The 14,003-nt window shown below is 45.6% G+C and overlaps 1 protein-coding gene across 2 annotated transcripts in view; it reads right to left on the bottom strand.

The window, feature by feature from the left end:
• The window catches only part of TRIM2 (tripartite motif containing 2), a 166,964-nt gene that overhangs the window by 24,664 nt on the left and 128,297 nt on the right, over positions 1 to 14,003 (bottom strand). For both annotated transcript variants that reach the window (XM_039234340.1, XM_039234341.1), the window contains 2 exons: positions 12,731 to 12,911; positions 10,846 to 11,569 (listed from right to left, as the gene is read on the bottom strand). In XM_039234340.1, the coding sequence (XP_039090271.1) occupies positions 10,846 to 11,569; positions 12,731 to 12,911 (905 nt within the window). The remainder of the gene's footprint in view (positions 1 to 10,845; positions 11,570 to 12,730; positions 12,912 to 14,003) is intronic.

The raw sequence follows: 14,003 nt of genomic DNA, 5'->3' as shown, positions 1-14,003 counted from the left end.
TTGACTCAGGTAGCGATCTTGTGGCTCACAACCTCGAGCCCCGCGTCTGGCTCTGTGCTGACAGCTCGGAGCCTGGAGCCTGCTTTGGATTCTGTGTCTCTCTCTCTTTGCCCCTCCCCGTCCCCCACTTGGTCTCTCTCCCTCTCAAAAATAAATATAAACATTTAAAAATTAACAAAAAATCTTTTTCTTTAAGCCACAAGGATTAGTATCCAAATAGCTGGGGTTGGCCTGACTGGTAATACCCTCTGATTCTTTTTTTTTTTTAATGTTTTTTTTTATTTATTTCTAGGAGAGAGAGAGAGACAGAGACAGCGTGAGCAGGGGAGGGTCAGAGAGAGAGGGAGTCACAGACTGAAACAGGCTCCAGGCTCTGAGCTGGCAGTCAGCACAGAGCCCGATGCGGGGCTCGAACCCACGAACCGCGAGATCATGACCTAAGCGAAAGACGGACGCTTAACCGACTAAGCCACCCAGGCGCCCCAATACCCTCTGATTCTTATAAGCATCTGATCTTGTCAGAAATTACTGATCATCATTTCTTTTTTTAAATTCTATTTGAGCCTTAAGCACAGCAGGATCACGGTGTTACTCCTGAAGGTCAAAGAAAATCACCAGCATATTCCTGAGGGACAGCTAACACTATCTTTCCTAGCAGATAAACTACAAACATTTTGATGATGAGTAATAATGTGTAACTATAGTATGTTATCATTATACTGAAATGCACACAGTCCAGGTGTTTATAAAGTGTCTGGGGACCAAAAAAAAAAAAAAAAAAAAACCAGAAATCCCAGAAGTCAGAAACAATTTGGGACCATGTTTTTACTCTTTAAGGTTTTTAGTATATTCTATTTAGACTATAGGAAAGCACTCCACTCCAAAGTATTCTACTATATGACGAAAACTAGTCTTTCATAATGAATATAAATGTAACACAAACATACACAGTACTTACAAAATCTTTTCCTGGCTACTTTGATGTACAAGATTTCATGTGGTGGTTACATTTTGGCTAGAAAAATGAGTAACACCAGTTTTTAAAGTAATTATAAATAATTTGGCAACAATTCCATAAGATAATTAAACTGGTTTTTCCCAGATGTTAAGCTGGCCAATGAAGCATGAAATGAATTTTTTAGCCAACAGCTTCTCATCTGTGCTCCCCCTGGGGCCACTTCCCTCATGCCTCCAGAAAGATTACAGAAGGTAAGCTCCTAGACTGCAATAAGGGATCGATAACTTCACTTCCTCCCACCCCCATTCCAACTTAATATGAAAATTCATGCCAAGTAAACCTAGAAACTTTGAATGGGATAATGCAAGAGGATGAAACTGAGCAAAATACGGGGTCTAAAACAGAACCTTCAAATAAGTAGGTGCTTAACAAATGTTTGCTGAATGAGTGAGTGCTCCGGTACATTATTAATGACTTGAGTAAATTACACCCCACATTACGACATGGAAAAATGAAACGTTCAATAATATTTACAGCACTTTCATAATATGTTCTCTCACATACTCCCTGTAACAACCCCATGAATTAGCAGCATAAATATTATTGTTCCATTTTATAGATGAGAAAATGAAGTTAGACACAGAAGTAAACAGAGAAAAGAATAAAACCCAATTTGGGGCGCCTGGGTGGCTTAGTCGGTTAAGCGTCCGACTTTCGCTTAGGTCATGATCTCGCGGTTCGTGGGTTCGGGCCCCGCGTCGGGCTCTGTGCTGACTGCCAGCTCAGAGCCTGGAGCCTGTTTCAGTCTGTGACTCCCTCTCTCTGGCCCTCCCCTGCTCACGCTGTCTCTGTCTCTCTCTCTCTCTCTCTCTCTCTCTCTCCTAGAAATAAATAAAAACATTAAAAAAAAAATTTAAAGTAACTCCTCTCAGAGTGCCTGGATGGCTCAGTCGGTTAAGCGTCCAACTTCAGGTCATGATCTCACAGTTCGTGGGTTCAAGCCCCGTGTCGGGCTCTATGCTGACAGCTAGCCCAGATCCTGGAGCCTGTCTTCGGATTCTGTGTCTCCCTCTCTCTCTCTCTCTGACCCTCCCCTGCTCACGCTGTCTCTCTCTCCTAGAAATAAATAAAAACATTAAAAAAAAAATTTAAAGTAACTCCTCTCAGAGTGCCTGGATGGCTCAGTCGGTTAAGCGTCCAACTTTCGCTTAGGTCATGATCTCGTGGTTCGTGGGTTCGAGCCCCGCGTCGGGCTCTGTGCTGACTGCCAGCTCAGAGCCTGGAGCCTGTTTCAGTCTGTGACTCCCTCTCTCTGGCCCTCCCCTGCTCACGCTGTCTCTGTCTCTCTCTCTCCTAGAAATAAATAAAACATTAAAAAAAAAGAATAAAACCCAATTCTCCTGCTCTTTTACATAATACTTTTTCTAATATGCATATTGCTTCTTTTTTTTAAATTTTAAATAATCTCTAACACCCAATGTGGGGCTCGAACTCACAACACCAAGATCAAGCGTCTTATGCTTTACTGACTGAGCCAGCCAGGTGCTTCTGCTTCTTTCTAATTGGAGTTTAGAATACCAGGTTTCTGAGGTGAAGATAATTACCTTTGGGCTTATATGGATCACGCTTTCTCCATAAAACTCTTAGGAACTCTATTCCTTATCACATGGCATTTTAACTGTTTAACTGTCTCTCACTAAACAGTCGAGTTCCCAGAGAGCAAGGGTGACATCTGTCCTGTTTGCTGTCTTACTCCATAACATAGCACAGTGTCTAGTGCTCAGGAAATATTAACAACATCTTTTCCCAGTTGAAATGCAAGAAGAGTTCTCAAGCAGGAGATTCTCAAAGGGGTGTGCCAGGATCCCTATAATGACTTCAGCTGCCAAATTAGCATGATCTCTCTCCTCAGAGATTTTAGGGTGGAAAGGGGGTGGTTTGCAGAGGTGAGGCAAGGGAGAAGAGGCATAAAATATCAAAGCTTTCTATAAAGCCTCTGAACTTACACTAAGTGACTTTACACATCCATTTTACATTATAAGAAAGCACGTTATTCTAGAGTACAAATGAGTATTTCATTCAATACTTCTCACCGACACATTAAGGTATGGTGTATGAATTATATCATTTGAAACGATTCAACTGCAATGCTTTCATTCCCTCCCACATCTTCTGGGTTTCCCTTTGTTCAAAGACTTTCTTTAGTAGCTGAGAAAACTAGCTAATGACAGTCAGCAAACTCTTGACAGTGCAGGGAAAAATAACCCCCATGTTTCATCAACAGATGCTCTAAGCTACCTCCCTAAACTCATTCAAGATTGTTTTCAAGTACAATATCAGAATTAACGCAATAACTCATTCACACTGGGCATATAATTAAGTTTTCAGGCGTGGGAGGTATCAAATATCTCAACTTTGGAAAACCACAGTAGTTAAAGGACATTTTGGATGAAGAGAAGTCGTTGTGCAATTAGAAAAGTACAGGCATCAAAGACACAGACGGCTTGGTCCTACCTCAGTGCTCTGAGTCCCCATCCCTTCAGTGGTAGGGATGATTACATGCTGTCCTGATAACTGGCTTGTGAAGTGCAGGGGCTGTGGGAGTAGCTCTGATGTGTAGCCTCTGTCCACTTGTGTAGTGTAAATGCTCCCATCCTTGCTGATTTCCAGCCACAAACATGTCATCACTGAACACTGTGACTGGGAGGCGGTGGGCATGCCGGCATGCACCACATAGCATGTTGTGGTAGGGATATGACACTGTGGGGGCATCAGCAACTGAAAGTGTATTATTCCAACTATGGATTTTAAGTAAGATGACCTATGGAAATAGACTGCACATTGCCTGGCTCGAGAGAATGCTTAGTCCTTCTTCCTGCGTCCGTTTCCCATCCCTTCCTCCCTGAACCACGCTGAAGCCCCTGATTTAAAGTAACTCCTCTCAGGGGCGCCTGGGTGGCTTAGTCGGTTAAGCGTCCGACTTTCGCTTAGGTCATGATCTCGCGGTTCGTGGGTTCGGGCCCCATGTCGTGCTCTGTGCTGACTGCCAACTCAGAGCCTGGAGCTTATTTCAGAGTCTGTGTCTCCCTCTCTCTCTGACCCTCCCCTGCTCACGCTGTCTCTCTCTCCTAGAAATAAATAAAAACATTAAAAAAAAAATTTAAAGTAACTCCTCTCAGAGTGCCTGGATGGCTCAGTCGGTTAAGCGTCCAACTTCAGGTCATGATCTCACAGTTCGTGGGTTCAAGCCCCGTGTCGGGCTCTATGCTGACAGCTAGCCCAGATCCTGGAGGCTGCTTCAGATTTGGTGTCTCTCTCTCTCTCTGGCCCTCCCCTACTCACGCTGTCTCTCTCTCTCTCTCTCTCTCTCTCTCTCTCAAAAATAAGTAAAACATTAAAAAAAAAATTTTTTTAAAGTAACTTCTCTCTACTTTTCCCTCCAAAATTGACCTTCAGCACCGACTTCTTTGCTAAGCTCCAAACCTATACTCCAAACTGCCTATGGGACACTTCAACCTGGTTGATCAAAACTGAAATATACCTCCCCTCTCTGGACTGTCCTTACCCTGATTGATAAGGATAACAGTAACAACAGCTGACATTAATTGCCTCCTTATTATGTGCCTGTACTGTCTGAATACGTTTGGCATATATTATTTTGATCCTCATCATGTGAAGTATGTGTTAATACCATCCCCATTTTACAGATATAGAAACAGAGGCACAGAAGGTTAATTAATATCCCCTAAATCATACGGCTAATAAATAGAAGAATGGGATTTAAATTAGGCAGTCAGGCTTTTCAGTTCTTTACTATGTCCTTCACTACATAAGTTAACAATTACTTCTACACTACAAGTATGAATAATATGCTAACTAGTATTACCTACTTTGCCTCTCTAAAGTGCATTGAACATCAATCATTCAGTGTCAGGCACTACTCTAAACTCTTCAGTATATTCATTCACTTAATCTTCACAACCCCCTATGAGGTAGGTTATTCTTATCATACCTATTTTATGGAGGAAACTGAGGCACTGAGAGGGTGAATAACTTCTCCAGGACTGTACAGATAGAAAGCGGTCATGCGGGGGCCGGGACCCAGGGCTGACTAGCTCCAGAGTGCACAGCCTCAACCACTGTTCATTCACTCTACTGCCTCACATCCCTACAGTATTCAAGCCAGACATCGAGAAGTTCGATTTGGTCTCCGAGCCCTGCCCTCTCCTTTCTGAGCATTCCGAAATCTGCCATTTCCTCTCCACTTCATCACAACACTCTTTTTTTTTTTTTAATGTTTTTTATTTATTTCTAGGAGAGAGAGAGAGACAGCGTGAGCAGGGGAGGGTCAGAGAGAGAGGGAGTCACAGACTCTGAAACAGGCTCCAGGCTCTGAGCTGGCAGTCAGCACAGAGCCCGACGCGGGGCTCGAACCCACGAACCGCGAGATCATGACCTAAGCGAAAGTCGGACACTTAACCGACTAAGCCACCCAGGCGCCCCTCTGTCACAACACTCTTAATCCGGCCACTTGTAATGGCTCTGTGGACTACTGCAGGTAGGGGGCAGAGCCCTGCTTCCTGGGAGAGGATTCTGAGTAGACCTCTAGAAAGCCACCAGGCTCTATGGAAATAAACAGCTTTAGTAAGTCGCTACACTGCTTTACACAGTGCAGTGCCCCCCATCACCCACACAGCTATGGGTCTCAAACTCAGTGTGCAGAAGCATCACCGCGGCTCACACAATGCAGACCCCTGGCTCTCCCCCAGAGACTGAGAAACAGGGATAGAGAACAAAGCCAAGCCCCTTATCAAGGAAATGTAACCTTTTCTCTGCCTCTACTTCCTTTGAGGCTCCCGGAAGATAGAATCATTTATGGCTCCTTGAACCATTCAGTTTCGCACCTTCATGTCTGCACCTGCTCTCGCTTCATCCAAAACACCCTTGTTTTTCTTCCATCTGACACTCTCTCTTTCAAAGCCAGCTTAGGTTTAGATGTCATCTCTGGGACCCATCTGCAACTCGCACCACCTGCCAGCCTCCTCCCCACCACCCCAATTTCGGGATCTTGATTCAAACTGAAGGTACTTTTTACATATCTTTCTCGTCCAGGTTGTGGCCTCCTCTAGGTCGGAGTCAGAATCTCATCCCTCTTTATACCACAATCTGGCGAAGTGTCGGGCACATAGCAAGTGCTCAGACAGCAGAATTCCAGATAACTCGGGGGCTGGATAATTAGTGAGGAAGGTGAAAATGTAAGTCAAATTTACCCCTGGAAATCTCTTGTGCCACCCAGAAAATGATGATTCGCTTTCACGAATACACAAAATCAACACATTATTTATGGTCGATGAATAAACACTAATACATGTTATTATGAGAACTATGTATCCTGTGGCGCCTGGGTGGCTCTGTCAGTGTAGTGTCTGACTTCAGCTCAGGTCATGAACTCACGGTCCGTGAGTTCGAGCCCCGTGTCTGTCTGGCTCTGCGCTGACAGCTTGGAGCCTGGAGCCTGCTTCCGATTCTGTGTCTCTCCCTCTCTCTGCCTTTCCCCTGCTCATATTTTCTCTCTCTCTCAAAAATAAAATAATACATCTAAAAAGTTAACAAAAAAGAAGAAAACTATGTATCTTTAAGCACAGAATCCATGCCATGAGAAGCTCTGTATGCGTGAGATCAGTTGAGGGAACAGCAGAGTCATGGTCGCTCCTCCAGGCCCAGGCATGCAGCTGAATTTCAGTGAGTTCTTCAACACATGCACAAAGGGACTGCTCAAATCGTGCATGTTCTATTAGCATGCACCTAATAGCCTAATTGCACAGAGAAAATTAAAGTTCTAAAACAAAGGTGAAACTGTAAAAAAAAAAAATTGAACTTTATTTTTAACATGATTTATGGTCAAATTAGCTAACACAGAGAGTATACAGTGTGCTCTTGGCTTCGGGAGCAGATTCCCGTGATAAGCTGAACTCTTCTAAACATTAATATAAACTCTACCGGTTGTAGCCAACAGTACAGAGGTTGAGAAGACAAGCTCTTAGAAGGCCAGCAGTGTTCGCCTGACATTGCCTCGCCCAGCTGTGGGCATAGGAATACATGTGAGAGTGACTGCCCTCGAGCTTAGGGTGTTGCTGCCTATGTGTCCCTGGACTAACACTGGGACCTGGTGGGGAGAGGGAAGTTATCATGCACACAGGTCACAATTGGATCCTATTCAGATGGGCAAGGTACTTATGCAAAGTAGTCTTCCAGGTACCGTTGGGGTTATAAATGATTAAAGACATCATCCTTGACATCAAGCAATTTATAATCTTATTGACAAATAAGACCCACTCATAAATATAATTACCACAGTGGACTCTAAGGAGAAGGTGGTACTTGAGGGAAGGATAAAATTGGGGAAAGAATTCATGGATAAGGTGTCCAGTGCGGTGGGCTCAACACTGACTTGTGCAGCCTCACCTCCAGCCAGTGCCCTCATCACTTTCCATCTCTCTGCTCTTTGCCCCCCTGCATCTGCTCACAGAATGTGTCCCTCAGAAACATGTCATGTTCACTCCTCTTCACCTGGCCTTTCCTCCCCACGCTGCCCCTCCTACCTGGAATGTCCCGTCCACCTATCAACCTCGACAACTCCTCTTCTTTGTTCAGGTCCTGCTTTAAATTCTTTCTCATTTCTATAGCTTTCCATCACCTAACCCATGGTAATAGAGTTAGGTGGTCACACATCTGTCACTGAAAGCTCCTTCAGGGAGGAGATCTCATTTTCTTCATCTGTATATTTCCATCACCTGGGATAGTGCCTAGCAAGTACCAGGTGCTCTAGAAATGCTTCCAGAGCTATATTATTGCACAGTAGGGGTGCCTTTTAGCTAGACTCTGGATAAGAGCATAAAGTTAAGGAGAAATAGGCCATAAGACCTGCCTTTTTTCATGCCCCTACATTATCTGAGGCACTTAACATCTGTTATGGGCTGAACTGTGTCCCCCAAAATTCGTATTTTGAAGTCCCTACCTCCTGTACCTCAGAATGTAACTGTATTTGGAGAGAAGGTGATGAAGTTAAAAGGAGACCATTAGGGTGAGGCCCTAATCCAGTATGACTGGTGTCCTTACAAGAAGAGAAGGGAATACCAGGGATATGCACGCAGAGACGCACAACTATGTAAGGACAAAGCAGCAAGAAGGCGGCCATCTAGGAGACGGAGCATTCTCTCAGGAAACCAACTCTGGCACCACCTTGATCTTGGACTTTCAGCCTCCAGAACTGTGAGCAAATGAACTCCCTTTGTTTAAGCGGCCCAGGCTACGGTAGTTTGTTAAGGCAGCCCCAGCAAACAAGACAGCATCTTACTTCATGAATAAACTCACAGTGCTGTATGCCAGGCACTGTTCTAAGCTCTTTACAGATGTTTAAAGACTTAAAACACCTTTCCATCAGGGCCAGTGAATCACCAGTGAATTCTCAACTGGTAGGAGCCATGAAGGATATACCCCCTTCTCCCTGGGGTAGGAGCTGGGAATATGATTGGGGGTAAAAAGACCCTTAGAGGTACATCGAGTGAGAACTACAGGTAGAGATGATGGAGATTAAAATGAATAACAATTGATATATAATAGCTACCAGTAATTGAGCACTGGGTTCAGAAAGGGTAAGTTACCTGCCCAACTATTGAGGAGAATTAGAGTTCAGACCCAGATCTTTGCCTTTCTCTATCTGGCATACTGCTGGGGTAAGGAGACTGGGGTCACTGGCTGGGGCAGGGGGTGGGGAAGGAGGGGGTTGGAGGAAAAACTGAACGTTGGAGGAAAAACTGAACAGGTGACTGACTTTGTTCTCAGTGAAGGAGATCACTGGGCAGCACGGAGGGTTTTGTTTCTTTTTTTTGTCTTAAGAAAAGGTGGGAGGGAAAATCTAATGACCTTCATTTGCATGTGCAAATCCAATAGATCTCGTTTATTTAGCTCCTCCAACATACCAGGCGTGAAGCCTGAAACTCAGAACAGTTCTGAGAAGCAGATATTTGTGTATTTTAATTATATAGACATGGAAACTGGAGCCCAGAGAAGGTGAGAGACCTGCCCCAAGTTCAAGGAAGTGGCAGAACCGGAGTGGCGGGCCTGGGAGGCTCCCAGTCCCACCCCAGCCCCAGCCCCAACTCATCCATTCTGCTTTGCAAGTATACCTCCAGGTTCCCACCCACATGGCACATATGGCTAGTGAATGTGGGAAGGCTCCATGCTCGGAACAGACAAGTCACATATCCTATCACGGTCTTTACAAGACTCGGCCAAAAATATTAACACAAAGCAGCTCTGCCCAAGAATGTTCCAAGGAGCCTTAGTTTCCCAAGATGTTCCGTGGAAAAAGTTCTCTGCTCAGAAAAGCTTGGTGGAAGTGTTGCCTGTTATCCCTCTCCTGTCTTGGAGACTTTACAAGTGAACTCTGGCGGATTCTAAAGGTTCTGCGGTAAAAGAAAAAAAAAAGTCTGTTTCCTTCAATGAGGCCAAGGTCTCCCCAATCTTCTTTTTGTTTTTTAACTTTTAATGTTTTATTTATATCTAAGAGAGAGAGGCAGTGTGAGCAGGGGAGGGATAGAGAGAGAGGGAGACACAGAATCTGAGGCAGGCTCCAGGCTCTGAGCTGTCAGCATAGAGCCCGACGCGGGGCTCAAACCCACGAACCGTGAGATTGTGACCTGAGCCGAAGTCGGACGCTTAACCGACTGACCCACCCAGGCGCCCCCGGCTAATCTTCTTGACCCAGAGCCTACGTGTGTCAGTTAATATACTGTGCAGCACCTCTCAGAGGTGTTGCCATTCGGGACTTAAGAAGCAGAAAGACAAACAGGATGGAGCTACTTTTGGAAACATTAACTAAAATGCAGGCTTTTGTTCTCAAGAATGACAAAGTCCATTGATATTTACATTTAGTTTGGTTTCTTCTGAGAAAAAAAGTTAAAAAAAATCAGAGGCAATAAATCAAACAAGAGAATTTGAGATCTGCATTCTCAAAATCTATTGGCTCATCCTAAAACCTCAGCTTCTGCTCCAACCCCATTCCATTCTCCAGATTTCCACCCACCCTCCCCTCTTTGGGGCTGCTCTCCAGCTACACCCGACTGAAAATGACCACAACTTGTAATGAATGAATGCATCGTGCCCCGCACCCCCAGCCCTTACAGTGCAGAAGCATTGTACAAGGAGGCACCAGACCTTCTGCCCACAGCTCGGCAGGAGCCGGCATATGTCAGAGAAACAATGAAGTTATCTGATATAGTGATCAAGAATCTCTGCCTTTGGTTTTGGCAGGAGCATTCTAAAGACATTCCTATGGCGGGGGTGGGGGTGGGGGTGAGGTTGCCAACATTTCCTTTAAAAGTTCCGGATTGTGAGTACAGTGATTTTTCTGTTTCTCTTTGTGCTTATTTTCGGTTTCTAATTTTCTACGATGAATATGTGGCACTTGTGTTACAGAGGAAGGGGGAGCGAGGAAAATGGGCAGAGGGGTGGGGGAGAGGAAGAAGGAAGGGGAAGGAGGGGGAGGAGGGGGGCCTAGGGACGAGGGGGAGGGGAAAAAGACGAGGTGGGGAAGACTTGGGGGGTGGGGAGAGAGGCTAATGGGCAAGGGGGAACGGAAGGAGGGGGTGGGGGAGAGGGAGGCAGAAGAAGAGAAAGACAGAAGGGGAGGAGGGAGGAGAAGCGGAAAATCAACCATAAACTCTCCGAAGAAGGCTGCATAAGCTCACCCAATAACATGCACCAGTGTCTCCCAACACGGTCAGGTCCAAGTCCTGACCTGCAACGTTCGCGTCTGCAACAACGCTTTCCCAGTTGCCCCGTAACCACAGCAACGCTCAGGCGCGGCGGTGCTTTCTCCTTACCCACTCGAAAGATCAAATCGTCTTCGATGGGGTTCTCTTTTCGTTTCCCAGTGCTGTACATGCTCGCGGGTCTCTTCACCGCCTTCTGCTTGACATGGCCGCTTCCCGGGGACTTGACGCGCCTCTTCACGCCCTCGGTGGTGGGAGACACGTCGGCCGACCTGATCACCTTCAGCTTGAACGGGCTGCCTCGGATGTGCTGGTCGTAGAGTCGCAGAGAGAGGGTAAAGTCCCCTTCCTTCTGGACAGTGTACAGAAACTCGTACGTGCCGTTTTTGTTGTCGAGGATCTCTCCGTCGGCCACGCTGCCGTCGGGCGTGCTCAGCTCCGCGGTGATGTAGGCGTTGCCCGTCTTGCACAGCTCCCCGTCTTTGTCCTTGGTCGTTATGGTGACGGACATGGGCTGCCCGATGATGGTCTGCCGCAGCCCCTCGCCCGTGGCCACCGTCTCGGAGGCGACGGCGTTGGTGGTTAAGATCGTCCCCAGGTTGTGGATGGACTTCTTGAGCCCCTCGGTCTCCACGATGAAATCCAGCTGGTCGTTTTCGCGCGGGTGCAGCGGGAAATCCTGGTCGGCCAGTTCGTTCAGCTTCTCGCTCATCTGCTTCTTCACGAGCAGCACCTCCGTCTCCGTGCCATGGTTCAGGGCCTGTGCGGTGAAGTTGCTGCAGCTCTTTATACTCTCCTGCCCCTCGAGCAGAGTATCCAGCTGAGACTGAAGGACCTGCGGGGTCAAAAGGCGAGGCCGGGTGAGCGCTTCTCGGCGCGCTGGACCGTGCGCGCCTGGCGCGCCCGGACAGCGCCCTCCGCGGGCGGCTACCGGGAGGGGTAGTTCTGCCCCCACCCGTAGTTCTCCACAAGTGGTATTTAATTTGGCCCACCGAACCCGCTTCTAATGGAGGACTCTGAATTGCATTCGCAGTGCCTTCTCGTTCCCTTCCGCCTCGCCCAGACTCTCCCACACACATATTTCTTGGGTCATGTGTTTTTGCTAGGGACAAGCAGAAACGTCACCACCAGGAGCCTGGAAAACAAATTGCTATGCCTGGCATCTGAACTATTAATTATTCAGTATCCCTCTGCAAACTGAACTATTAATTATTCAGTATCCCTCTGCAATGTCCTAAATTCCCCTTAGCACCCAAAGGAACAGAAACTAAACAAATGAGAACTCTCCACACCCGAATAGCAGAAGCTTTTGATCCCTGTTTTTGTGACCAGACGTGTTAAAGGCTGCAGTCAGGGTTCACTTTGAAGTTGACTAACAGGTTGGTGTGGATGAGAGAGCAATTAAGAGACTATTGGACACAAAAAAAAGAGAGACTATTAGACATTATAATTAAGGAAGGAAGATAATCCAGTTTAACCCTGAATCCTGAAAGCATTACTTTACAGTCAATCTTGCCTTGTGTCAAATTATAGATTGGTACCTAAGGTTACAGAATCATCGAGGTTTGCTGGAAAGAGGAAGGAAAAAACAGCTGGGTGTGCCATGAAATGAAAACTAGTTTTACTACACAGCAGTGACACTTAAGGACCCATCTAAGTCCCCTTTGCTGTTCTTAGAATACAATAAGCTGGTGCAGTGAAGTCTTGGGGATATCATGTCTCTTACAGGATATCTACAAGAATGGCTGGAATATGGGGCGCCTGGGTGGCTCAGTCGGTCAAGCATCCGACTTCGGCTCAGGTCATGATCTCAAGGTTTGTGGGTTCGAGCCACGCGATGGGCTCTGTGCTGACAGCTAGCTCAAAGCCTGGAACCAGTTTTGGATTCTGTATCTCCCTCTCTCTCTGACCCTCCCCTGCTCATGCTGTCTCTTTCTCAGAAATAAATGAAAAACATTAAAAAAAATTTAAAGAAAAAGAATGGCTGGAATCTTACTTTATGCTTGAGGCCATAGTTGACTTCCAGTTCCATAAGCAGCACGCTCTTGCGCACGTTTAAAGTCTTCTGGAGCTCATCAAAGGTAGAATGGATGTCATCCACAATGCTGGCCTTTTGGTTGGTTAGCTGATGAATGATTTCTGAGATGAACTGAAGGGCAGAATCTATTTCTGGGAGCCTAGAGGACAGTCATTAAAGATCATTATTTAACATCAATCCAGAAATAGGAAAATATCTATCTAAACACTATGTTTGTCAAAAAACATTTTCTTTGCCTTTCATCATCTTTAAAAAGTAATAACTGGAGAACAGAATGAATAAGTCATGACGTAATTACTGCCTTTGAGAGAAGAGACTCTGAATGTCCACGTCTAGTTCAAGTAATCATCTAATTTTAACAATTGATGGTACAAAGCTTTGAGGCTCTCTGAACCCCATGTCTTCTCCTCACTCTGAACTAAGCCTTCTCAAACTTGACACTATAATATTGTAGGTCTTTGTCGCAGGGGATTAGCCTGTGTGTTATACAATGTTTCACAGCATCCTGTCTTGTACCATATGCCAACAGCACCCCCTCCCCACCACACACATAGTTATGACGTCAAACTGTCTCCAGGCTTGCCAAAGGTCTCCTGAGGGTATGTATAATTGCCCACAATTGATAACCAGGTTCTAAATGAATAGCTGTATCTTTTATCCTAATCATATGAAAACTTCTCCAAACTCAGAGTTTCCTGGGAACATTTTGCAAGTTTCCAAGTTCCTTTAATTATTATAGAATAACCACACTCTTCTCACTACAACTATTGGTGACAAGATTTACTTTCTGCTGGTTGTTTATTTCCTCTCTTTGGTCTTTCTTGTGTATCACACTGCTACTCTGTTCCTTCATTTCCATGTCAAAGAGAAAGACTGGAAGCAGGAAAACATAAGGAAAATTGAGCAATCACTGGTCGGCACCATTTTGCTGGGCTCCAACAGAGAGGAACCAGTGACAGTCAGCACAATGGTCCTGTATATGTCAAGAGCAGCTAAGAAAGGCTCCTCAGGGGAGCCTGGTTTCAGGCATGAATTTTAGAAAATCTGCTGGGAGCATTTTCCTGGAATGTATTTTATTCATTTAATCATTCTAAGGTAGTAAAACAAAAATGCCACCACTCATAACATAAGGGCATTGGAATTTGACCAAGGGGTAGGGGATGACCCTAATCACTCACTAGTTCATAACTACAGACACACAAAGGAGACTTTATTTAGATGGCATGAACCC

This window comes from Hyaena hyaena, unplaced genomic scaffold (assembly GCF_003009895.1).
Source record: "Hyaena hyaena isolate Hyena2069 unplaced genomic scaffold, ASM300989v1 scaffold_89, whole genome shotgun sequence".
Lineage (NCBI taxonomy): Eukaryota > Metazoa > Chordata > Mammalia > Carnivora > Hyaenidae > Hyaena > Hyaena hyaena.
The sequence above is the reverse complement of the archived record's forward strand: the minus strand, read 5'-3'. Positions and strand labels throughout refer to the sequence as shown.